Genomic DNA, 26,379 nt, shown 5'->3' on the forward strand with positions numbered 1-26,379 from the left:
GTATCTAATAAATAATAAAACGTAAAAAGAAAAAAAAAGATTTCACATTTTTGTGTCTTGAGCAGCTATACAGATATATGATGATTACACTGTTTTATTATGGCGAGGACATCACACCCATTACGACACATCTGCTGTATTTGGAGTCTATTGTACATATTTTGATAAGCCATGTCTCGTGTTGAATGTAAACACAACTGTGTCGATTTGGAATAAATATAAAACTCTGGAATAGGCACCAGCTTTAAGAATTAGGTTACACCACAATTAGTAAAGCGTTCAGTTGCAACAGACTTAAAAATAAATTAATAAATAAAATGAAAGTGGATTTTGTATCTCATTTATTGAAATTACTCAATGATCTTGTATGTTTGACTGCATGAATTTGTATCAGATTGCAAATACCTTGACATCATAACTGATGAAACACTTTTCCTTTTTTTAAATTTTTTTATTTACCAACTGTTAAACCAAAATCAAGGGTTGATTTCTTTATAAGAGCAGAACTTGCTTTTGCTTTCAGTGCCAGAAAACACCTCGTTGCTGCCAGTTTCCTTCCTGTGCTTCTGCCAGCTGTCTGACACTGTTGGACACAGTGCTTTGAGTTTCATAAGAGTACGTAAATCTCCAACACATCAATGCATGTTGTATATTTTGGCCAGCTGGACATTTTTATCCATACACAGATATTTCCATTACAGACGTTTTATGTCCAAAAATCACTGTGCTAATCAGAGTTTTACATTTTCTGCTCCCTTATTCTAGAACGCTCTACAGCAAGAACACAAACTCTGAAATCAAAGCACTGTCTGAGATTTAAGCACCTTTTAAAGACCCTCAAATAATGGAGGCTTGTTGCTTTTAGTGTTTTTGGTATCCGTTGTCTTATTTGTGTTGCATTAGTTTCATTTTAGTGTTATTTGTGTGAACAGGTGCTCAGTGAGGCTAACCTGTACAAAAAACTTTTTACAGTAGTCAGATACTTATGGTTGCTGTTCTTGCTTTGTTTGTGATATTGCGGCAAAAATCACTGTGTTAATTATCTGGGTAGATGGTGTCCACATCATAAGACGTGATCAAAGGTTGATAAATAGCAACTTGAACTCAATGGCAATAGGAAATTGTAAAAAGCTACTTTTCTAACCTTCCACATTTCTGACCAAGACTGCTGAAGTCCAATTTTATTTGCCCGTTACTTGTCTTAGAGCTCCACAAAATATTTTTCCTTTTCAAAATGTTTTAATTACAAAAATGTAGGAAGAAAATTGAACAAAGACAGAATAAAACAAAACCTTGTCAGTGGTGAAGTGGTTGCAGTTTTCATCTCAGAGAGTCGTGGATTCAAATCTTGACTTTTTAACATTTCAATGTTGTTTCCTTTCTCTTTGCATTGTAGCTGTGATGGGTTACAAATTGCTCACTTTCCAAACGGCATCCTAATACATGCTAGGTAGTGACATGATTATTGAGCGTTTGACTCCTGGAAGATGAAAGGTGAAATAATTTCTGCTCTAGAAACTCATAATTCTATTTATATTCCATGTTATTCAGGATTTAACTCCACTTCTGTCTCTTCAAAGGCTAAAATATGCTTTTTTTGTACTTTTTTGTTGGATCCAGGGGGCAACATCTTTCTTTCACCAGACTACGCTTTTTTCTGACAACACAGTTTAGTGAGAGGGAAATGCATTTAGAGATGTCAGGCTCATTATCTGTTGCTCACACTGAGGCTTAACCATGCTTTTGCAACAGTAAATGGTTCATCCAAGGACTTCTGTGTTTTTTTTTCTCCAATGCATTCAGCTAATAAAAAAATATGTACCCTCACAGCACACAATGAATAATGAATACAAATGATGCCAACAGGTCTGTGCAGGTGAGGAGGACCAGCTAGTTCAAATCGGTTTGAATTTAGTCAAGTAAGCTGTATTAAATCTCAACAGAAAAAGCAAGGAGGTGAGAATGAATTCGGAAACGGAGAACAAAAGAGGTACACTGGGTCCAGCTTGAGTTGCTGTTGACAGGCTTGGTGACATAATGAATTTGGGAGGGGCTGAGCTTTCTCAGCTGGAGTGTAGAGCCTCAGTATTAGCCCTGCAGCTCATGTAAACTGTGCCTTCTGTTGTTTACTCTCAGGCTGACAAAGAGTTTAGGATGTTTTCTGAAATGTGTACAGATACCAAACAAATCTGCTTTGCTTCATTGTGAAAGCTTCTGTGAATGGTAAAAATGTTCTTTAAGGTGTTCCTTGTTGTTAAATTATATATGCCTGAGTTAAAGGATGCCAAACGTATCCTATCTTCATGTCTTTTTATTTCTGCACATTTATTTAAATATAAACTTAAGGTAACTTAGCAAGATAAGTTAAATTTATGGAAGCCTGACAAAGACTGATTTGGAATTTCACCCAAAGGTGAAGTGTTTTTATGTTGCCTCTCTATTATATGAACACAGAGGTAATAGCATAACATAAAATATGCTGTCAAAAAGGGGCTGATATGAGTATGAAACGGGTTGAAAAGTTAAACAATGCAGTAAAAGAAATGATAAATTTCAATTCAAACAAACTTTCCCAAAAAAAAAGCCTTTGTAAACTGCCGTGACATAAAATAAAGAAATAGTAACATGAACAGCAATGTGGAGTAATGCAGAAATAGTTTCTGAAGGTACTTTTTTATGCCAGATGTGAAAGAATTACAAAATAGTTATAGAATAATCTAATCAAAACTCTGAAAGTGAGGTGTAGGTAGGAGAATATGAAAAACAAGATATAAATAAATAAATAAAATAAAGGAATCAACTTAATAGTTTTACAAGGAAGCACAGGAGTTTTTTGTGTGGGGATCATTTTGAAGGAAAACTATTAAATGTGCACAATATTCTCCTCTCACATTTGGGTTACAGTGGCAATTCATATAGAGCACAGAGCAGGAGATTCCTGCATAGATTCCTGATCTTCAGTCAAATTACACCATTTGAAGTCTTTGAGTCTAATTTTATCTATTTGTCCCTTCTATTGCCCTCAATCTATTATTAAACTTAAAATATTAATAATAAACTCATAGTGCTGAAAGATGTTTCCACACAAAATACTTTCGATCTGGTCTTTGTATTCTGTAGGGCTCCTTATACAGCTTACAAGTGTGTAAGCTGTATTACCTTTCTGACAGGTATTTTCTTTGAAGCTGCAGTCTGGATGAATATAGATATCCAGAAAGAAGAGTGGGAATATATAAGCCAGAAATTCAATATCTTGATGGGAATGGAAACTGTGATGATGAACCACTCAAAGATTTTAGAGCTTTTTCTATTATTATTATTATTTTAATGGCAATCCAGTGTGCTAATTGATCAGAGAAAGAGTAAAACCCCCTCATCTGAGGAGAAGCAGCACAAAGGGAGCGGGGAGCTTCATGTGCAAAATTGCATCTAAATCTTGACTGAAATTCCACGAGTCAAATTATAGGCAGCTCAAAAAGGAGAAAAATCAGCTAGAGGCAGTAATATAAGAACAAACATCCACATATTTGGACGAAACTAGAGAACCAGGAGAGGAGCAAGTGAGGTAGACTGGATCCATCTTGGATTGCTGTTGACAGCATGGTGACATGCTCAGCTTTAAATGACAAAACTTGATAATTGAAAAAATACTTGCTTGATCACCGCGAGAGGGTTTTAGGCTTACATGATGATCAAAATAATTAAATCAGTATAAGACCAATATTCTTCAGTAGGTCTTTCATTGCCAGTTTGCAACATCCAAGGCAGGGCAATGAGCCTGGGCTGAGGGTGTGTGTCTCTTCCAGCCAATCAGAGAGTCATGTGGCTGCCTTTTTTTTTCTTCCCCTCTTCGATGCCAGACTGATGAAGGCCAAACAAGGAGAGAGAGTGAGGGAGGAAAAAGAAAGATGGCCTGAAGATTTTAATTAGAAGAGAAAAAACAGTCAAATCAGGGTCAAGGAGATTTGAGAAGGAATGTTTCAGATGGCGGCAGTAGGAAAGGAATGGGCAACGTTGAGAAAATGTAATGAATTGTAAGGGTTGTTCAATTAGTCAAATTTATATTCCATTGCTGATTTTGGCTCCAAACAACCAAAAGTATAATCATCAGAAAAGTATAATCATAAAAATGTGTTGAAAGTGAAAAAAAAAACATTAAGAACATTAATAATTAATTTATTTACTAATCTATTTATTTACTCATAGCTCTTCAGCCCCGTGACAAATATAAGGTTAGGGAAGATTGAGAAGAAAAAAATGAGATTGATTAATTTGCGAAGTGAACATGCTGAGTCTAAGAGGATTTTTCCTTTTTCTTGCTCTATTTCTGTGTAAAACTACTGGGTCCAGGCTTGCAGCGACCTCTGCGCTTTTCCCCAAGCTGAAAAGCTTTTGGGAAAGTAATAAAAAAAAATAGAAAGAAAAGATCAAAGTATTTTAAAGTCTCAAGGAAATGCAAATGTTTTTTTCCTGAAGCATCAGTACTGTATCAGTTTCAGTTTATGTTTGAATTGCAAAATCTAGACAGATTGTGTATGTTTTATTGTTTCATCTACATCAAAAATGTGTAAGTGGGTACTAAAAATACTCATGCTGATTATTTGATCATTTCTGATTTTAGTGAGAGTTATACAGACTCATAATCCAGGTCTGACTTATAAAGGTGCTTTTTTGTTTACAAATCACACAATTCTGTAAAAACAAATGCAAACATTGCTTACAATAAAGGATACTATACTGTGCAAATGATCGTTTTATGTAACAATAGGTGTAGCACTACAGTGACACGGGATAATCAATTCTACACACGCCGCATCAGAGAGCACACACACATTGCATGGATAGTGGATGCGTCATGTCTGCCAGCCCCTACTGTTCTTGTGATGGCTTGAGATTTAAGGGCTCGCTATCTGCATTCATCTCACAGATGCAACCCCCCACCTCTTCCTCTACCCGTTTCCGTCTCCCTGCTTGCTCTCTCTTTCTTGCTGTTGCACAACTTGTTTTTCCCTCACACACACATAAGAGGTAGGAAACACTGAACGAGCATGTGTATGTGTGAAGCTGACAACTCTCCATATGTTGTGCACGGCTGCCACTGTCAGGATCTGATATAAGTCAAAAGATATGGAAATTATTTTATGATTATGTTGGGAAATATCTCTGTATTTCCCAACAGAGGAAATATAGAGAATGGTGAGACAAATCCACCAATCCACAAGTCTGAATACCAGCACACACAAAAAAAGTCACATTCAGGGTCAAGTACAAAGTATTAGCTGTGCAACTGTGCAGTTAAAGGAAAAAATACACAATTTCTGTCAAAGTAGGACATCAATTCCGATGAGAAATAATCACAGCATTCTGCAGTGACATAGTATGTGCGAGAAAGAGTGCTGAATGAGCATTGGAGCTCATTCTTAGCAGTGACACAACAACGCTGTCCAAAGCAGCATCTTTATTTTCTGTTCTGAACACTACAGGCAAACATCCACAAGCACAAAACATCAATCAAGTTGAACCTCTGTGTAACATTTTGGTTCCGGACATGATCTCTTTCAGCAACTTTAGCTGGTTTGAATATAATACAACACAAGCTGTTGCCTTGAAGCAAAAAAAAAAACAAAAACAAAAAAAAAACACATATCAGGTTCAAATCCTTGTTGCCATATTTCTGCATGGAGTTTGCATTTCCTCCATGAGCATGAGTTGTTTTCCCTGACTACTCCTCCTCATCGTTGTTTTTGTCGTACTGTCCTTAAGACACACATGGCAGGCTAAATCTTCTCTGTATTTTCAATATCTTTAGGCAACTCTTGTTTGTCAATGTTGCCCTTGATGGACTGGTAGTGACACTGAAGGAAGACAACTCCCCAACCTCTCTCCTTCATGTACAAATTTTGAGGGAAATAACATATATAGTTGGATAAAATATTGCAAAATACAATAAAAATCCAGCTGCGTTTTTTAGAGACAGCAGGGTTAACCTCAAGCTTCCACAGTAGTAGGTGAGATATCAGGGGTACTGACAGTTTGTTAATTACAGCTATTATTTTTTTAAATAAGTTTGTGAGTCATATTTGGCTGAACTAAGATTCTTTGGAGGAGTGTTGGACTCCACCAGATGGTTCCCATGCAACCTGGAGGACTCAGGAGTCAGTTTTTTTGAAAGTGTGGAAATATAGTGAATAAAATAAATTGGAGAATGGAAAAGCACTTATATCCTAAATTTATTCTCTGTCCCGTTTTAGAAAAGTTGTAACCATTTGTCACCCAATCATATGTGGAGCTGCCTCCAACAACTTTTGTTATCATTTGATATTTATGTTGTCTACTCAGATAAGCTCAATGGCATGAAGCAAAACTCTTTTCTCTTTTGCCAAACCTGCAAACAACAACTGACAGTGATCAGTTGTATAAAAAATAAGACACATTCTGCTATAGTGCCTCTTAAAGGCACTGCCACATTTTCCTTAAACTGTTTCTCTTTCTTTCTTTGTCTGGGCTCACTAACTGTGAAAAGCTCACACAGGAACTTGCATATTTTGGATCCTGTGCCTCTTCTTACTCTTCTTCCAGACAACGGGACCTTGATTTTCAAATGAAATGAAAATTTGACTTTTCACTAAAAAGAGGTTTTTGGACCTTTGAGCCAAATTCCAGTCTGTTCTCTCATTAGCCGCAGGTAGGGTGCTTCTGATGTCGTCTTTTGACTTGCGTAACACAACTACAAAGACAAATGACAGTTTGCAACAAATGAAGCCTTTATCCTGGATCTATCTATGTGTTGTAGCTCCTGAAGCTCTTAATGGTAGTTCTCCTTATTATATTGGCCATAACACAGAACTTTGAGCTGTTTTTAGTAATGTGAATAACACACATTTATCAAAAATAAACAAATAAATTATTTGAAATTCTCCCCCCCTGCTTTAGTCTTCTATATAATATTTACCTCTTGATTGAAACTAAAATACTTTTTAATAATTATGTTAGTTATTAACTAAAGTCGGAAGTTTAAATTAAAAAAGTAAAAATAATAATAATAATTTGAGCACATTTCTCTACAGTTGTAAATTCATATTTAAAAAAAAATAAAAATAAGTGTGCACATTATAAAGAACTCTTTGGCCGAGTAGCAGGTAATCTGGAGGGTTGGGCACCACCTCTATATGCCGCCCCCACCCTCCACCCATCCTTCTTGCCCTCCCACGGTGGCGCCACTTATCTGAAATGTTTCCAAGGCCAATATATTGACATCCTGAGTTTGACGTATACTTTTCAAGTCAAGGACGAAATATTTTTACTCATGCTTCCCCAAAGTACCTAGTGTCCCAGTGTGTCTGCATATGTGTCAAAAGTAATCTTTTAACTGCAGTGTTTTGAATGGCTTTGCGTGTACCCTGCACCAAAGAGCAAGATCTCGTCATAAGTGTGTGCTAGTTCTTGTCATGTCAAAACATTGAAATATCAAGCTAAATATAACAGCGTGTTGCCAAAAAAAAAAAAGGAAAAAAAAACAGCGTTTACCACCTTTCAGTGTCTGCGGTCTCTCCCCCAGCCTCTGCGTTTGTGTGGTGCGCATACAGGTAATAAGCTGCTCCGCCACTGCGCAACGATGGAGCTATCACAACGATGGAGATGACGCAAACAGAGTCAGCTCTCCGAAAAAGTGTTTCAAGACGAACATGGCGGCAACTTAACCGAGGTCCAAGATGACAGTGGCCACCGGGAGATCCGATTCGAGGCTTTCCGAGAAACTCATCTACCTGCGTCGAGGGGGCTCCTGGCTCTCCTTTAAGTGAATCTGCGGATCGAGCGGTGGCAGACGCGCAGCATCAGCACCGAGAGGCTCGCAACAGCTGGTCTCCCTTGCGCGCCCCCCTGACAAGCGAACAAGCCCGGAGAGGGGACGACAGGAAAGAGGTGGGGGTATGCGGTCAAAAAGGACGCCGTTCCCCCCCGGAGAGCCATGGAGAACCGGGATGCGGCAGCGCGAAGCTTAATCTGTGTGGGCACGCTAATTGGTTCGGAATAGCACCGACTTGCTGCGGGGCACGATAGCAGGAGCGCCCTGGACCGGCGGAGGCTCGGAACCCCCCTCCTACCGCTGCAGAAGAGAACCAACCGGAGCCCATCGCCCGTCAAGTCAATGAGTATTGTGGCAGAGGAGCCCCCGCGGTGGAGTCGGCCCAGGGCAGCACTCTCCTAAAATATGACCAGGGGTGTTTGGATGCGTCGGCAGCATAACGAATGCTTAAAATACTGGTCTGCACCCCGAGAGAATGAGAAGCCATTCACGGAGCCGGAGCGGGCCCAGAGATGGCGACAGTCGCTGGCCTCTCTGCTCTTCATCACCGTCCTGCTCTCTGATCACCTGTGGTTCTGCGCCGAGGCCAAGCTGACGCGGACCCGCGACAAGCGGTCGGACGAGGGGCACGCTATCTCGGACGCGGGCGAGAAGAAGCCAAACTCCCCCCAACCACAACACGTCCCAAAAACACCCGACCCCCGCCGCCTCGCCAGAGAGCAAGATGTTATTTTTATAGGGAATTCTACCAAACCTCTGTGGCGGATGGACACCTGTCACCCGGACAGCGTGTCCAGAGACTGCTTCACTTTCACGGACGCTCTGACTGTGTGCCTGGGCCTCTCTGGCGAAGAAGAAGAGGGGACACAGTCGGCGTACGTGAATCTGAGCGATTTGTACCTTTCTTTTTGTAATTCCTACTCACTTTTGGATTTGTTTTACGGGTTTACGAGTCCAGACGTTTTGAATTGCTCCCTGGATACGGCCATGGGGGTGGATCTGCTGGGGTGCGCGGAATGTGTCCGGGCTTATCAGCGTCTGGATCGGCAGGCGGAGGAGAACTACAGGGAGTTTGAGCTGCTGGTTCAGAAGTACGAGACGGACGCGTACTCAGTCAGGACGTGCATGGATGAGTGCAAGGTAGGACGCACGCACAGCCCGCACGTGCACTTAAGAAGAAAATTGGGATGGTCGTCATGGTAGCCGCTTGGCATATTTGTCATGTGTGCGTTAATGCTCAAAAGTTCAAGGTACCTATAGGTCATCAGACTGCATGGCAGCAGCACATTCTGCACATACTGGAAGATACTGGAGGAAGAAAGCATCTAAGGCTTCAAATCTTCTTTTACGTGTTTTTGTATGTGTCGTTTATATTATAGTATTTATATGTATATATATTTATTATATCTGTTGGCCATCTGTGTAGAATACATTGCAGCTAATGTCTGACATGTGGACTCAGATTCAGTCACATCTCAACCAGATAAGCAGAAAGAGAGAGAGAGAGAGAGACAGGGGGCACCGTTTTAATATTTCTAATAGCACTTCTGTGATTTCTGCATCTAATCCAGGATTTGCACTTCCCCCAGTTTACTTGTTGTTCCAGCAGCACCAGCAGTACAGTCATGGCAGTCACACACCATGCTTGCTTTTGCAATTAACAGCACACATCAGATGAAAAGATGAATCCCACTTTATGTGTCACGTTTGATGTTTGAGCTCAGTCTGCCTGCTGTCGAGGAGAAACGAGGTGTATCAGCTGAATAACAGTTGAGACAATTTTTGTTTGTTTTGAGCTGTATGGTTGCAGAGACCTGCCTTTGTTTTATCAGTCCTGTAACTGTCCTTGGTGCTGAAACAAAATGCTGCAAAGGGGTTTCAGAAGGAAAAATCTTCATTTGAAACCGTGGATACATAGCAGCTGGTTTGACAGCAATGTAGATAATTACACTGTATGTAACAATGTGTAATGTTTTGAAATAACTTTAAAAGAGTTCTCCATAAGATTTCACATGTTTTTGTTTTTGTTTAATTACCCAGGACTGGATTCACTGCCTTGCAAAAAATATTCTACAAATCGAACATGTTCTCTATTTGTCAACCATTTTGACACCTTAGAACCTGAAATTTCAGTCTGTTTTATTGGTGTCATATAACAAAACAACACAAACTGGCACTCAACAGTTTTCTTTTTTTTTTTTTTTTTTGTAGAGAAATCTGAATGCATTTTCAGATAGGAAATCTCACAACAAACACAACATGATTCGACACAGGATTTTGCCTGGACCTACACTCCCACACAAATTAGCTTTGATTTAAATCATTTCATTCTAGGTCTGCATCTTTAGAGTCACTGTCCTGTTGAGCCTGTTAAATACCATTCTCATTGCTTTTGCAGCCTCATACAGGTTGTCTTCCGTTATTGCTCCATATTTAACTTTTTCAATCTTCCCACCAGCTTTGAACTGCTCCCCTGTCCCTGCTAAGATAAGGCAACCATTCTACATGTTGCATACCCATGTTTCATGGTGAGGGTATTGTGCACAAGGGGATGTGGAGTTTAAATTTTCTGCCAAACATGCATTCGTATTGACATATTGACTCATCTGACCTACATCCATGTGCTATCTGTGTGTTCTATCACTTTTGGCAAACTGCAAACATCATCTTATGGCTTTTGTACAACAGTGACTTTCTTATTGTCACCCTCCCATGACGGCCAGATTTATGGAGAGCACAGCTTATAATGATCCTGTCAACAGATTCTTTTGCCTTAGTTGTGGATCTCTGCAGAATTTACCATGGATCACTTTGCTTCTTATCTGATTACTGCTCTCCAAGTGATTAGATGGAAAACTATGACTTGGAAGGTTTTCAGTTTTAGCATATTATTCCACTTTTAGACAGTGAGTCAGCCAGTGATCTGTGACTTGGGTTTTTGTCTTGTAACCTAACTCCTGGTTTAAACTTCTTCACCACTTTATTAGTGACCTATTCTCTGTGTTTCTTAATCTTTGTGATGCTGTTTGTTCACTAACAAACCCCTGTGCCATTTCACAGAACCTCTAGATTTAATTACTCAGCTGGTTTCTATTTATTAGATTATGTGTGTTTTGAAGGCAATTGGTTGCACTAGAATTATTTAGGGGTATCAAAGTAAAGTGGGCTCATTACAAGAGCAGGCCTCTGATTTCTATGTGTCATTTCCGTTTCACCTATCAAGAATGCTGTATTTATGTTTGGTCACATACAATCCAGGTTTTTAGTAGCTATTTGATTAAATGGGCAAAAGTGTTAAACATATACGGTAAATATTTTTCAATTTCACCGCATGTCTAGAGGGCATCTTTAATATATATGTTTCGCAATAACTGATATTTAAATAGTAAACAAAGAATTCAAATGAGGATAAGTTTTCTGTTAATGGTGCAACATAATGATGTGCATCATTAGACTGCATTAAGTGCTTAGATGGGCTTACAGTTATATGCTATATTGTGTTGTGTATGCCCATTTCTTATGTTGAACAGTTTGGGTTGGAGAGAAATTCAGCTAAGGAACAACCTTGCATTTTGTAGCAAAAAGCTTAAATGATTTAAAACTTAATATTTGGTTTGGAGTTCAAATGGAAAGTCTGTCTGGCTCTGAATGTTGACAATCTGAGTTATAGACATGTTTTAACAAATAAATCAGGTCGCTACAGAAGCGTTTTCTTAGCTTATTTTGAACCATTGCACGTATACATGCTTGTTTTCTCATGCGTACATGCAGTTTTAAATGCAAATTATCAGCATTAGTCTATATTCTATCATATCTATAAATACAAATTTGTATTATGCCATCTAATAAGCAGTCTGCTTTTGCACTGCATCTTTTGCTAATGCAATAAGACTGAGGCTGAGCTACATTAGCCCTTTAGCCCCTTTATTTCAGTCTGAATTGTTAATCTGTTTCAGTGTACATGTGACCTTTGTGGGAGTCTGACTCCCCAGGCCTGCAGGCCTCCTCCAGAAGCTACTGCTTCTTCAAACACCATTCTGTTGGACAATAGAAAGACACGAGGCTGCTTGAAGGAGCAGTTATGGGTTTTCACTCTCATCCTCTGTAACTTTTTTCTAAAACCTTCTCCCCATGGAAAATATGCTTTTCGCATATGAAACATTGTTGAGACGTTTGTAAGACCTAAAGGAAATTAAAGAGCAAAAGACACATTTGTATGCTGTATTCATGTATAGTCGCTATATGATGCAAGAGGTGATGCAATATAAAGCTTTTTTAGCAACATAAACTTACTGAAAAAGCAATAGGATGAAGAAAAAGGTTTATGTTCAGGCAACACTAGCATTTGTGTTTAATAACAGAAGCATATTTGATGTATGAAAAGATTCAGCTTGAAATTTGGGACCAACAGAGGGATGTGCATAAAATATTTGTTTCAGGTAAACATTTCTACATTTGATCCTTTTACAATCTTGAACTCTAATTTGCAGCATGTTATGTAGGGGACAGAATGAACAGGTTGAAGAATGTGATCTGGTCAGGTGAGGTTAAAATGTAATTTTTTGGTTTACATACAATTTGTGTGGTAGAAAAATAACATTGTGCATGACCCAGTGACATAATTCCCACTATGTTGGCAGCATCATTTTATGATGCTTTTTCTGGGAGGCTGGAACAGCGATGGTTTTTAGATTGATGGTAAGATGCATGGAGCTGAATACGGAGCAATTCAGCTTTCTTATTATTTGCAAAAGAAACATGAAAAACGCTAAATACTTTTTCTTCCATTTTACCATTATGCGCTACTTATTGTTGACTCACACATTAAATGCCATTAAAGCATAATATAAAGTTTGTGAATTTAGTGGAACGAAATGTGAAAAAGTTGAAATTGCCTTAGCATTGCACTTTATTTTTATTCTGACAGTAACATTTCAAGGAATAAAACATTTTCTCATTGATGGCGAGTTTTGTTTAGTTAAAACTGTTTTAAAATTGGTTTCAGTTATAATTAGTAAACATGAAACACTGACAAGGCTGCTTCTTAATTACAAATTATGTAATTTGGACTGCGAGTCTGTAATAAATCTATCTATCTATCTATCTATCTATCTATCTATCTATCTATCTATCTATCTATCTATCTATCTATCTATCTATCTATCTATCTATCTATCTATCTATCTATCTATCTATCTATCTATCTATCTATCTATCTATCTATCTATCTATCTATCTATCTATCTATCTATCTATCTATCTAATTCTTAATGTTGGAAACTTTTTAATTACCATTTTGTTATTTAATATTTTAACGAGAGAAGCATGACTTGTAATTTTTTTTTTTATCTGCTACCTTCAGAAGATCAAAGATACTTGTAGAAAATAAATCTACTGAGTGTTTTAAATGTTTTGCTTCAATGCTTTCTACTTCAGTACATCTTTATTGACTTTTAGGAGATGGATCAATAAAATTTAGTGGATAATTTGAAGTGTAAAAGATAGTACACATGATGTAGATATCGAACATTTTGAAAATTTTGTTATGCATTTCTGTTCAGCCTATCTTGATTGAATACTCTGTAGGACCTCTGTTTACTGCATCTAAATATCCAAGTGTTCTGGATTCTTTATTAAACACATCCATATGTAAATAATTTCAACTCTCATGTATAGGTGGTGACTGTAAATTTTTCGGTTCCAAATCTTCTTTGTTAATAAAGTCCAAGCAGAACAATAACATATGCACAAATATAAATAAAAATAATAGAAAAATGACAATTTTTATTGAAAATAAATCTCTACCTTTGTTGAAAAAGATTAAATTTCTTTACTCTAATATTTATGAGCAATTTTGGATTTACTAACAAAGACTTTATTCATGTACCCATTCAATTCCAGATGCTGTAGCTTAAATTAAATCAGTATTTTTTAAGTTACGAGTTCCTGGCACACTTATCCTTGACGACACTTTTGATCCTCACAACTGATCCAAGGTTTTATACTTTTGTGAATATAAACAACTGAGTCTCTGAAAGTAGGACTAGAACTAGAAATTTTGTATTAATAGCTGTGAGAGAAAGCTTGCATGCTGGAGAGTGTGTGTCTTAAGAATAAGCTTTGAAGTAATTAGTCTGATGCTCAGGGGACCACAAGAGGTTTAGAAAGCTGAGATGGAAGAAGGACAGCTTTGAATTTTAGAAAGACTGCTGATGATTGAAACTGGCAAATTAGTATCTGAAAAGGGGATAAACTGAAACACATAACTATCTCTTTTATTTACAACATAGCAAAAAATGTAGCAATGCTAAAAAGATTTAGAGGCAAATGACCTCATAAAACTACTAAAATCTCCCAGGGCCAGTAGTATCTTTTGAAGATCCTTCACAAGTCAAGAGTGATAACTTGAAGTGTGCACAAACTTAGCTGTCTATTTGTCCACTGACAGGTTGCTTGTGGCTGTTTGTTGAGTTGCTTCCTCCTGAGGCTGCTGGCCTCTCTTTCTGCAGCAGGTACCCCGAGGTCACAAATATCCAACCAGTGACAAGCTTTGAAGTGTGCAGCACACACAGATCTTCATATTACTGTTAGCCAGGCAGCCTGTCATCTGTGCCACATTGCATGGTCCCTGGAGCCTTCAGCACATTCGTATGAAAGCGTTTCCCATTGTATTACAAAAGTGTTCATTCTTCTTGGATTATTTTTCAGTTTTTGTGACATTACCAACATCAACTTTAATGTAGGACTTTTAGGTGACATACCTATACAGAATAAGGCATGAAGTGGAAGATAGGCGTTAAATGTTTTCAAATTTCTTTTGCGAATAAAAATCTGAAAAGTGTGGCATTGTGTTCGGCCCTTTTTACTTTGTCACTAGAGCGCCACAATATGTCAAATTGCAGCAGCAATAGCAACGTGTGTAACAATTGCAAAGAACGACTTAGATACGAAATTTGTTGGGATGCTACAATTAAGAGTCAATTCAAAGACTATTATCCAATCTGACTTGTTAAATGGACTTCAGCTGTGATCATGTCTACACTTGATGGATATTTTTAGTGAGACTAAAGCTAACAATAATAGGTTGGGTCATTTTGATGAAAGAAAAGACTCAGGAGAAAATGGCTTAATCAAATTTGTATCGTCAATACAATATTTATTTATTTACTTTATTTTAAACATAATAATTGTTAATATTACACCTACTTCACATACTGTAGATTTATTTTAACCAGAGTAGGATGAACTTTTAAACTTATAAACTTATTTATCTCTGCCCTATTACATGACTCACTTTAAAAGCCCCATTTTGAAGCTACTTACTGTATGTATAGTACTGTATTTTTAGCTTCTTTGTTGCAAAATAGCAACAGAAAAACAAATTCAGAAAATCTAAATAGCAAAATAGTTGTGTTTTTTCATAATTTTTTGTTCTAAATAACTGTTTTTCATCAGTATAGTTAAATTATTTAAATAATTAAACTTTTCTATTACATAATTTTATTCCTGAAGATGAAAGACACATACTTCTCAAAGTGGTCTTGACATGTTATTTTTAAATCCACCGTCTCAAATTATTTCCCCACTCTCTTTCTGAAAACAGTTTCTGTATTTTTGTGAAAGTGCATTTTACTTGCTTTGAAAAAGAAACAACAACAACAAAAAAAACTGTGTACTCTTTAAAAGTAACTTCAGATACTGAAGTTGTATTGTTTTGGATTTTAAAAGGAGTTAATTTATTTTGTCTGTAGTTTCATCTGAATATAAGACTGCTGCTATATTCAGCAGTGTTTGTTTATGAATTACTAAAAAGTCGCCTTTTTAGTAAATAGAGTTGATGTGCTTTTGGGTGTAATTTAGTGAATTACGTCCTCAAGGTTGTTGCAGTTTTTCTTTTCCGGCTTTGCACCTGTGAAACTTTTGCCATTCTTCTTAGCTAAATAGCTCAATCTTAGAGAGCATACGTATGTGAGCATTATTTCTTTAGTTTTTCTTTGATTCTTAATTTGTTGTGTGCTTGAATTTTGGCAGGGACATTCCAAGATTTGACTTTCCTTAGATCTAAACAGTTCTACTGCGCCTCCAGCCACTACATGTGGTCAAAAAGTCAAATTTTGGCTTAACATCACAACAGTACCTTCTTCTGCATGCTTGTTGTTTACTTCAAGTAGAAAACTGAACTTTAGCTTGTGTTGAACAATAATTTTCTTCTTGCAGTTCTCCCAATAAAATCTAGTTAATCTGTAATGATCACAATTCTCTTATGGATTTTCCACATGAGTTGTGTATATCTGCTGTTTCGTCAGAGTACAGGGTTCTGTTTCTTTTGTCTAGTTATTGTTCTCCATTCCAGGCCTGTTAGTTTAGGTTTAGGTGAATGGTCAAGTCTTGGTTGATCTTTCGTTTGCCTTACTCTTTTGTTTTTCGGATGATGGACTAAATACTGCTCCATGAAATGTCCTGAGCTTACCTTAAACTTCTCCACATTGATAACCCCGATCAGTCTGCTGTGTTTCTTGACTTTTGTCAATAGAGCAGCTGGATTTCTACCTACTCTTGTCTTTTTCACACCTTTTAAATTTCTTTTTGACATTTAAAACATGAAAGTAGATTAATTTTGATCTCTCTTTAGTCAGGTTTGTCTATTGAGTTTGAAATCCATTAACATAAATTCTTCCTTATGTACTTTTACCTGTGCAGGAACATCACACACACATGCGCGCGCACACGCACTCACAAAGATCCCCTTACACAGTGTTTCCTGCAGGTCCAGACCTGAATGTCCCTTCCGGTGTAATTTAATTTGCACTCCCATAATTCTCTGCTTCTCTGGTGGCTGTGTCTCCAGGGCTCCGTCTCAACATGTTGATCTCCTTCTTCCCTTCATCAGTGAGTGTTCCTCTCTTGCTTTCACATCCTCTCCCATCAGTGTCAGCTTGGAGAAACCACATTGCACTTACACACACGCACACACACACGCCAAATATTTCTCTCTCTTCATTGTCCCCATCCATATGAGGAAGACGTTCCTTCCTTCAAGGCTTATGGTTCATCTTTCACGCTGCCTTTCTAGAATCGTGGGTGTCGAGCTTTTTCTTCTGCTGGAGTAATTGATAATGATCTAAGTTAAGGTTCTTTCCTTTCCATCAATTGCAGGCTTGACAACAAAGATTTCTGTGTGTGCACTTATAAAATCATTTTCAAATCCTCAGTGAGTTAAATAAACTTTCACCATTTGCACACAAGTATTTGTCTGAATGCTCATTTAACTTAGCTATGTGGGATTATGTGTTAACTTCACACTACACAGCCGAGGCTGTTGCTTATTCTGGTCTGTGGTCATTATGCTTTGGCAAACAGCAACAACACATGATGTTTTTGGAGATCGATTTCAACAAATGCAAAGGTTAAAAAGAAAAGCAAAGGCCACTTCAGAGTCCTTATGCATGCAAGTGTGTCTAAAGAACTGTTTAAGTTTTTGATGAAGAGGAAACTTTTAATACCTTTAAGGTTTTGTTTATCAAGGTAGAAGACATCCTGACTTTAAATATCAGTAGAAGAATCTGCATAGCAATGAAAATCAATCTGCATTATCTATATATTCTAAATAATATAATAATATTCTAAATAATAAATGTACGACTATTCAGATGTGCCACAAATTATTAGATAAATAAATCAACAAAGGGTGTGTTGTACTTTCCATTAGTTATTTAATAAAAACACATTTCAAAAGTGCAATAAAATACTAAAATAATTTACTGTATGTATGATTTATTAAACATGTCATTAAAATACCAATTTTGTTTATAAAAATATATGTGTTAATTATTATTTACATCCCTGTCAGTTAAGTTCAATGCAATTTTTGAACTTTACAAATTTTATTTTTATTTTTCTAACATAAGGCACGATTAACTTTATGGAGCGTCTCATCCAGAATCCTGACTTGACTCTCTGGAGGAAACTAAAGAGTAAGTTGATGGCAAGAAAGACATCAAAGACTTGTATCTCATCACCAAAGATAAATCATTAAAATACCAAAGTAAACATGCAAAAAGCTGACAGCAATTACAAGATTATTTTCACTGCTAAAAATCTGCTAAAGATTTCATCACTGATTACTGACAAGGTTGTAGCTAACTTTTTGACACGTTATTTTTAATGTAAAAAATAAGATGTTTTGCTTTGAGAGATGACAGTCTCTGACAAATTTTGAAAAATTCTAATGAAGTTGGCGTTACGAAGAGACACAGAGGGGCAGGACCAAGTGTGGGGAAAAGATTCACTGTTCAACAATTCAATTTTAATTAAAATGCATTAAGCAAGTTTACATGTTAAAAACTTAGCAACCGTTGTTTTGTACAACGGTGAAGCATTGATTGTTCTGATGCAGCTCGGTTTTGACCTAAGCGAGTGTGCAGCTGTCAGTATCTTCTACAGTGAGTCTGAAATGGTCGTCCTGCACAATACTGCCGCCAGTAGTCAGTGGAAAGGAGACCCGATGCACTCTGTTTCCACACTGCAAATGAGTCATGCATGCAAATCAGAGGAATATCAATCACCGCTTGCCAAGCTTACAATTCCAACTCCTGACTCACCACAGGTGCTTTTGTTTGAGTGAGATGGGTTTTATACGCAAACTCGGGAATGTGTGATGTGGTTGTAACAAGCTATACATTTGAAACTGGCAACATTCAACTGCAGGAGCCAAAGTTAAAAATTTTTGCATGAAAATGTCCAATTTTGCACAGAAACATGAAGATAGCATCTGTACAAACCTACTTATACAATATATCTGGTTGTTAGTTACTTCAAAGTCTTTCAATCAAGTTCTCCATTATATTAGGAAGGAGCCCCAGCCGCTCTTTCCTAATATCAACAAGACTGAAAGAAATATGAGTCAAGGTTATTGCTAATTGAGAATATTTAAAAGAGGTCAACATTTTTTTTTATGAACATGAATTACTGTTTTTGTTTGGTCAATAGATTTGTTTTTGTAATTTAAGGAAGGCCCTATACTTTCTTAAAACTGTAAAAATTAAACATAATATGTGATTATCTTTTAAATTTTTTATTTAAGTTTTATTTCTTCAAAGAAATCGAACAAAGCAAAGGATATTAAAATAATACATTTTACTGTAACACTAGCTACATGGAGCCAATGTCAATATAAATTAAAATTATTTTTTTTTTAAAGAAAAAGTTTGAGCTGCTGTTGTTGCTAATTACAACTTTATGGCTCAGTGCTTCCTCCTTCCCAAAGGTGTTTGCTGAAATAATTCTTTTGGAAAACTACCAAAATGCTTCTTATTTCTACTTTTAGACTTTCAGCTTCCAGATGCAACAGATGAGCATGGCTCTATGTCCTACAATTCAACAACTTCAAAAGCAAAGTCTCCATCTCATGTTTCTGGTTCTGTTTAATCTCTTTATTCCCTCATCTCTACGTGTTTCCAACAGTTACGTACTGTTTTATGTAGGGAAACGTTGGTTCTGGTGCACAAGTCATTATTATTGCTCTGACAGGTCTTGCTACTGATTTAAGGCTGGACCTTTGCAAAACAAACAAACAAACAAACAAAAAAACATAAATCAAAGAAGGATCCTCCTTTCTCCTGTGCTGCTCATTTTATGCAGACCATAATGGAGTTACCATTCCTGCTTAAATGTCCCCTGCTGATTTTCTAATTCCACTGAGCAATATGAAATTGTCACTGCAGTCTTTTTCGGGCAACAGATTTAAACTCTAACTAGTCAGAAGAGCAGAAGAAGAAAATATCAAAAAGAGAAGAATAAATCAATTTTTCAGCAGAACGGCAATGCAGTTTTTGTATCTTTGTTGTCCCTGAGTGATAAATTGTCCACATAAGAATATATGATGTAATTCAGCATCATTTTCCCACTGCTATTGCCACAGCTTGAACTTTTGTACATTTGAAAAAAAAGATGCTTCTGTATCCCATTATTGCTAGTCATCTTTGTATTGCTGTTAGTAAAGATTGCTTCATAAAGTGAAAAAACAAACAAACAAACAAACAAACCTTTCTTGAACCTTTTTTAACTGTTGAAGGCCTAGATCATTTCTCAACAATAATCTGGGCCTATTTATAGAATAGCTTGTTGATTATCTGGTTATTAATTAAAACATGCCTGCTAATTTATTTACTTCTCTCATACACCTTGTACATCTCACACATGCTGCTGCCACACAATCAATGTAACTGTGACTCAATAAATATTTACTCACATCAGCATGCAGGATATTAGAAACTGAAAGCAAAGTTCACAGACTGCCCTACTTTTTATCAATTCAGTTTATAGCACTTCTAGAGATCTGAAATATTCTTTCCAGCTAGTCAATTTGCCCTTAAATATAAAAAGAATATATATATTTTTAATATTTTTAGATTGTAATTTTTTTGTGGCATCACAAAAAAGCAACAATGCACTGTGGACAGGAAACTATGAATATCACACCCTTGATCCCAATAGACACATGCAGAAGTGACAGATACTTTAAAGCCATGGCAATATTTGTATTTATATTCTGACATTCAGTTTGGCATGAAAAACACAGAGGAAACAAAGTGACAGCAGACAGGTAAAGAACCTTTGAGATAGGAGGAAACCACAGTACCACTAATTCGAGCAGCATTGGCTGTTATCCTAAAATAATGCCACAGAAAACACCTTGTGTGTGCAAAGTAGCTCTGAAATAAAGCCTGCAATGAGCTTCTCACTTGGCAGTTGTGTTGCTCTGTGGTGTTTATGTGACAGCTCATATACAGCAAAAGACATTGCACAATGTCACCTTCTATGCAACTGCAGAAAAAAAAAATTGCAACTGGACAAAAAAACTCTAAGAACAGTTTGCTAGATGAGACAATTTTTACTTTAATAATAACTCCTGACGTCTGACAAAGATTGCTAAATTTTGCATTAGATAGGAAAGCCTTCTTTCATTCCAAGACAATACTGTGAAAGTGCACTTTTTATTGCCTCTCTCAGCGAACGCATATAGGAGGTAGTAATGACTTAGGATTTAGCAATAAAGACTTGTGAATGTGCTAAAATACTAGCTTTAAAAAGTCACCTCCAAATTTCTGAAAGATTGACTAAAGAGAATAATTAAGGATACCAATTCAGAGCACAAGATTAGAAAGATCTCGACAAAATTTGGAGGGAAAAAAGAAATTGCAAATCATCAACTTCACACTCTAAGCATCTAAAGAGAATGCATGGCAAAATGTAGCTTATGTGAGGAGAAAAAATACATTTCCTTATCCGGGCCACAACAAAACATCATGGTGGCAGCATCATGTAATCTTTCAGATATACAGGAGTTGTTTGAATTTGATAAGAACGTTCAACCGAGACAATACTAAAGAGCAGTCCTGTAAAAAAAAATACATTCGCTGCTAAAGACTTACAAATGGGACAAAAGCTCACCATATATCAGGACAACAAACCTAACTTACAATCAGAACAACAATGGAATTGTAGATAAAAATCAATGTGCCTCCACTACCTAGGCAAGTAGAATGGGCTGAATAGATGTCAAGCATGTTTGTCTTCCTTGCTTAGATTTATTTAGGAGGCTTTTAGATGCATATTATGCAGCCAAGAATGCTTCTGTTCTTATGAGGTATGAGTGATTGTTTCCCTCATCTCCTCCTAAGGCAGGAGATGTGGGAATGTGCCTTTTGGGAAAGAACAGCACTCCCATGGAAACGCCTCCTCGTCATCTTCTGTTACCTGTCCACACAGCTCACAAAGACCATGCAGTTTTCTTCTTCACAGCCTTGAAGAGCAGATCAAATCAACAAGCCCATGTCCAGTCGTTATTTAGTTTATTTTGCATAATATCCTCTGCAGGCCCTTAATTTGAAAGAATGCGTGTGCTAACCCATTTAGCATGTCTGTGTCCTTTCCTATATGCTCGTTCATTTAGATGTCTCAACTTTGTGCTGAAGTGATATAGCAGTCTTCACATCCACAAAAACTGTCCAATTACTTGCATTTTATTGTGCAATACAATTTCATTTGTTATACAGACAAAGAAGAGCCTTATTCCATTTGTTCCAACTCTCTCTCGTAATGAATAGATGTGTGTGGGATTTGTTATTGTCTGTGACAAATGTGGAAGAACTGGTTAGAGTGTGAAAATAACTTTTTAAACCCCCACAAAATGCACTGAGCAGTGTTAAATAAAAGTTTAACCCATTCACCCTCAGCTGACAAAGTATACATAAAAGCTGACGAGTTTCATCAACAGACATTAGGAGCCTTTTTTTGAAACACAAGCCACCTGAAGAAAGGTGCAGCCACGACAGCCGAGCAACGTTCCCTTTTGTATTGCGATGCACGTCTATTCAGTCCTCGTGTGTGAATGTGACAGTGATCTGCAGACCTGATTGTTTATTTGAAAGGCAGCAAAATTTGCTTTTCAATGGAATGAGTCATTGATATAAATGGATTCCATTTCAGCAGAACTTCATTGAAGCAGCCCTGTGCGAGCTATCTGTAACACAGGCTTGTATGTGTGATATTTGATATCATGTCAGTACGATTTTACAGTGGGTTTAAAATACTGGAAGAGGAACGACAAGGTATTTTACCTCTGAAAATTCATTTTGATAGTTTTTTTTTCAGATGTTTATATATATATATATATATATATATATATATATATATATATATATATATATATATATTTTATGAATTCAATCCCATAGATCAGTTATTTCCCACAGTAGCAGTCATATAACTAGATGAACCTCCAAAAGAGGCTGAGATTAGCGCTTAAAAATCTGTGTCCAGTATGGAAGCTTGGTGTTTTTAGAGTGCAAGCATTTAAAAACACAACACTTTACAAGCATTAAAGCATTTTTCTTTTCTCTGCCCAGGGGCAGTAAAAGTAAAAGCCTGCAGCAGAGGTCATCAACAAAATTGACTCAAGGGCCTGAATTTTTCTAAGCAGACAGGCAAGTCATACCTTTTGTGCACCCATGTTTCTGTCCTTTTCTGCCTATTTCAGTTGCCTTTGTCACGCACAGATGGCTTCGACTAGACTCTTTCACTTTTTAAAGTGATGTATGATTTTCCATTTATTCGGATTTGACTGGGAATAAAAATATGAGGGTTGAAAATATATACTTCACCAATAGTGAATATACAAATATAGAATGTGCAATATTGAAAAGGCTTGAGGTGTTTTTATTGAAATGTAAGAACCTATCCTTGTACTTATAGTGTCATTATTTTTGGGAGATCAGTTCTGATAAAAAAAAAAAAAGATTAATTTAACAAAGATCTCAATCATTCCAAAGCGTTAGCATTGCTTCACTCTTTAGCTAGATTTGTCATATTCCTAATTCAGATATGGGTCATATCTAATTCATCTGTTGAATTGTTGTTAGTTCTCGGTATACATTATGCATATAACATTTAGTCCATATCTTCTCAAAAGTGAACAAACAATTGACTCTAAGATGAGTGTGTCTTTTCTGGTTGCTAAACTGAAAATGGCAAATTTAGTTCAGAAGGAACAAAAATGACTTCAATTAATCTTAAAACAAAGGACAAAGTGGACACATTTGAATCTATTTTGAATTTTCTCTTTCAAATGAGGCCATAATTATACAATGTCAACACAGATATTTAATCAAGTATCTTACAAAAAAATACACATCCTGTTAGAACACAAAGTTGTGTTAAATTTTCAACCATTTGCTGTTGATTTTACAACTCAATAAAAATGTTCATTTTATTTTTCATAAAAATGGTTAATTCTATCTATTCAGGGCTTTCACTAAATACCTTAAATACACTGTCAATAAGCAACTTTTATTTCATTTTTTACTGCATCAAGTGAATGTTCTTTGTATAAGTCCTGATGAACAGTAGTCTAACAATCAAAACTTCTGTCTAAGTAGTTCAATCATGTGGCCCTGTCAGTGGTTTCTAAAACTATCCTACTAATACTTAAATTATTCCCAAAAACTGTCCCATTTCATCTCTTATTTAGGTAGAGAGCTTCATCTCCACTTCCAGCAGAGTCTGTGTCAACCCTGATTTGCATGCAGCTTGGAGATACTTTGGATTGACAAGGAGCACTATTCCATCAATGCTCCTTTCTTCACAGAGGAGACTCTCGAAATGAGTCTCTAGGGAAGACAAAAGAACAAGATAATCCAACCTATACCAGCAATGTTGAATGTGTGCTGAGAAAGCTAGAGCCTCAACAGGAAGGATGAGACTAGTCACAGCTCTCAGACTGTGGTGACATTCTCACATTACTGAGTCATCATCATCATCAGTCGCTCACAGCATGTCCTGATTCGAAGGCAAGCATAGCAGAACAGAGACGACAGACACATGCATTATCATTTCTACAAACTTTTTCCCTGTACAGTAGCATGGACAGATATCGTGTACACTGTATCATAACTGGCACACAGGGAGGAGTCTCACGAGTGAACCAAACACAAAGGGGTCTTAGAGAATGACAGAATGACTAATGAACAGTAAGATTAGAGAAAATATCCAGTGATGTGTGCTAAGTGATGGGCCTGTGACAGACAGCTCTGACATGCCCCTGACATACTGTAATTTTTCAGGATTTTGTACAAACAATTGATCTGAGCACCTGGTTTGACATAATCCCTTCCATTTTAATCAAGCTGTAGTGTTTATTTCCACCTTGTTCCATTACGGAAGCCTGCTGGTTCAGTTGACTGATTTATTGTGACTGGAAAAGAAAGTTTAAAGAAATATTTTGACATTAAAACTGCTCTTTTGATTTTCATTTTCTTACCAGGAGTTAGGTTAAAAAAAGACCATCGTGATGATTAACTGCCTTGCTGGAGGAGGATCATTAGCCAATATTAGGATTGTTCATTTGGGACAAAAATTCTCTATTTTAGTTATTATTTTTATTAAGCAGATCAAACCCCAATTTGTTCAATTTAGTTCAAATTGAACATTAAGGAGCAATAATAACACAGCTTTTTAAAGCAGTGCAAAACCATTTGTTAGTCAACCTTAACATTTTTTCAGGTTGATGGAAAACTATCAATGTTAAATAGATAAACTATCAAAATGTTAAATTTTTTCTTTGATTTTTGAAAACCCTCAGACATGGATTCATGCCATATTACACAATTACACCTCTATTGGAACTGATGCAAATGAGTTCACTTCCTCCTCCTCACAGCCCTCTTTATTAAACCAAAGAGGCTGATTATTCACGATGTATCTCCAGTGGCACCTAGCAACCTCATCACAATTTACAAGTCTTGACCAGTATACGATACAGACCCTGGGGACCAAAGTTTGGCTGTGTAATTTGACATTTTTTGTGTGTAAGTTGAAGCTTTTTAATCGTCTACAGAGCACATCTAATTGTGAACAGAGCAGCAGAGAGGAGCGTATTGATGGGTACAGATAGAACATGAAAAAGGAACAAAGCAATACATTGGAGCAATAAAGGGGAGCAGGACCTGAAGAGGAGAGTCTTATCAGTCTAACCTCATCACCTTATTGAAGCCGTGCTTTACCCTGTGTGTCATTGAGTCTTTGTATACATGGTATGGTTGGATGGCTAGATTATTATGATTCCCTTTTGTTCATAGACATCATAGTCATCATTTGGGATTCTTCAACTTCAACTGTGATACCCTTTGCTCAGATTTTTCTTTGTCACATTCATAAATGTCCCTCTTCTCTTTTGCTTTGTCAAACTTCCTGCTGGACATAGATGATTCTCTTTGTGTGTCAGTTGTTTTAGTTTTTCTTAGAGTAACACTGTCAACTCCATCCAGATTCCCTCTTGATTATTCACATTTTGTCAAAGACTTTTCCAAAGCACATGATATGGAGTAGGATTCCCATCTCTGATGCCCCCACACATTTTATTGGTATCTTATCTGAAAGACCAACAGAAAAACATTGTGCATAATTAGTGGGAAGTGGGAGTGCATTTACAGTTATAAGAGCTCGTTAAGCAACAGACTCAGACTGCCATAATGCTAACCAGAGGAGCACAGAAAATCATTCCTGGCTGTTGCGGTAAAGCTACATAACTACAATCTATGATTGAACTCTTTTACATTAACAGATTACCTAGGGAAAGTTGTTGTATTTCTATTTTTTAAATGTCTGGCTAAGGTAACACATGGCTATGGAAGTGATCAAAACCATTTCACTGAAGCATTTTCTCTGTCAAGTTTCATTACTGAAGGTTAATCTTCAGTCTTCAAGTTTTTTGCAGCCTCTAACAGTTTTTTCAGGATTGTAGTAGGTTTGTGGTGCTATATAGCAACTGTGTAATGAGGGCGACTGTGGCTCTGTGATTGGAAGGTTGTAGGTTTGATTTCAGCTTCCTCCTATTAGATGTCAATGTGGCAAGGCACTTAACCCCAAGTTGCCTAACAATCTACGTATCAGTGTATAAATGTGTTTGTGAATGTGAATGGGTGAATGTGACTCTACTGTAAAGTGCTTTGAGTGGTCAAAGTGATCAAAATGACTGGAAAATCGCTGTATAACTTTAATTTAATTTCCCTGCA

At 36.9% G+C, this 26,379-nt stretch overlaps 1 protein-coding gene across 1 annotated transcript in view; it reads left to right on the forward strand.

Moving 5' to 3' along the window:
* Positions 1 to 7,344: 7,344 nt before the first annotated feature.
* Positions 7,345 to 26,379, forward strand: part of LOC122839416 (transmembrane protein FAM155A) — an 86,124-nt gene continuing 67,089 nt past the window's right edge. The window contains exon 1 of the mRNA XM_044130958.1: positions 7,345 to 8,947. Within this exon, the coding sequence (XP_043986893.1) occupies positions 8,213 to 8,947 (735 nt within the window). The 5' untranslated portion in view covers positions 7,345 to 8,212. The remainder of the gene's footprint in view (positions 8,948 to 26,379) is intronic.

Source organism: Gambusia affinis, linkage group LG11 (assembly GCF_019740435.1).
Source record: "Gambusia affinis linkage group LG11, SWU_Gaff_1.0, whole genome shotgun sequence".
NCBI lineage: Eukaryota > Metazoa > Chordata > Actinopteri > Cyprinodontiformes > Poeciliidae > Gambusia > Gambusia affinis.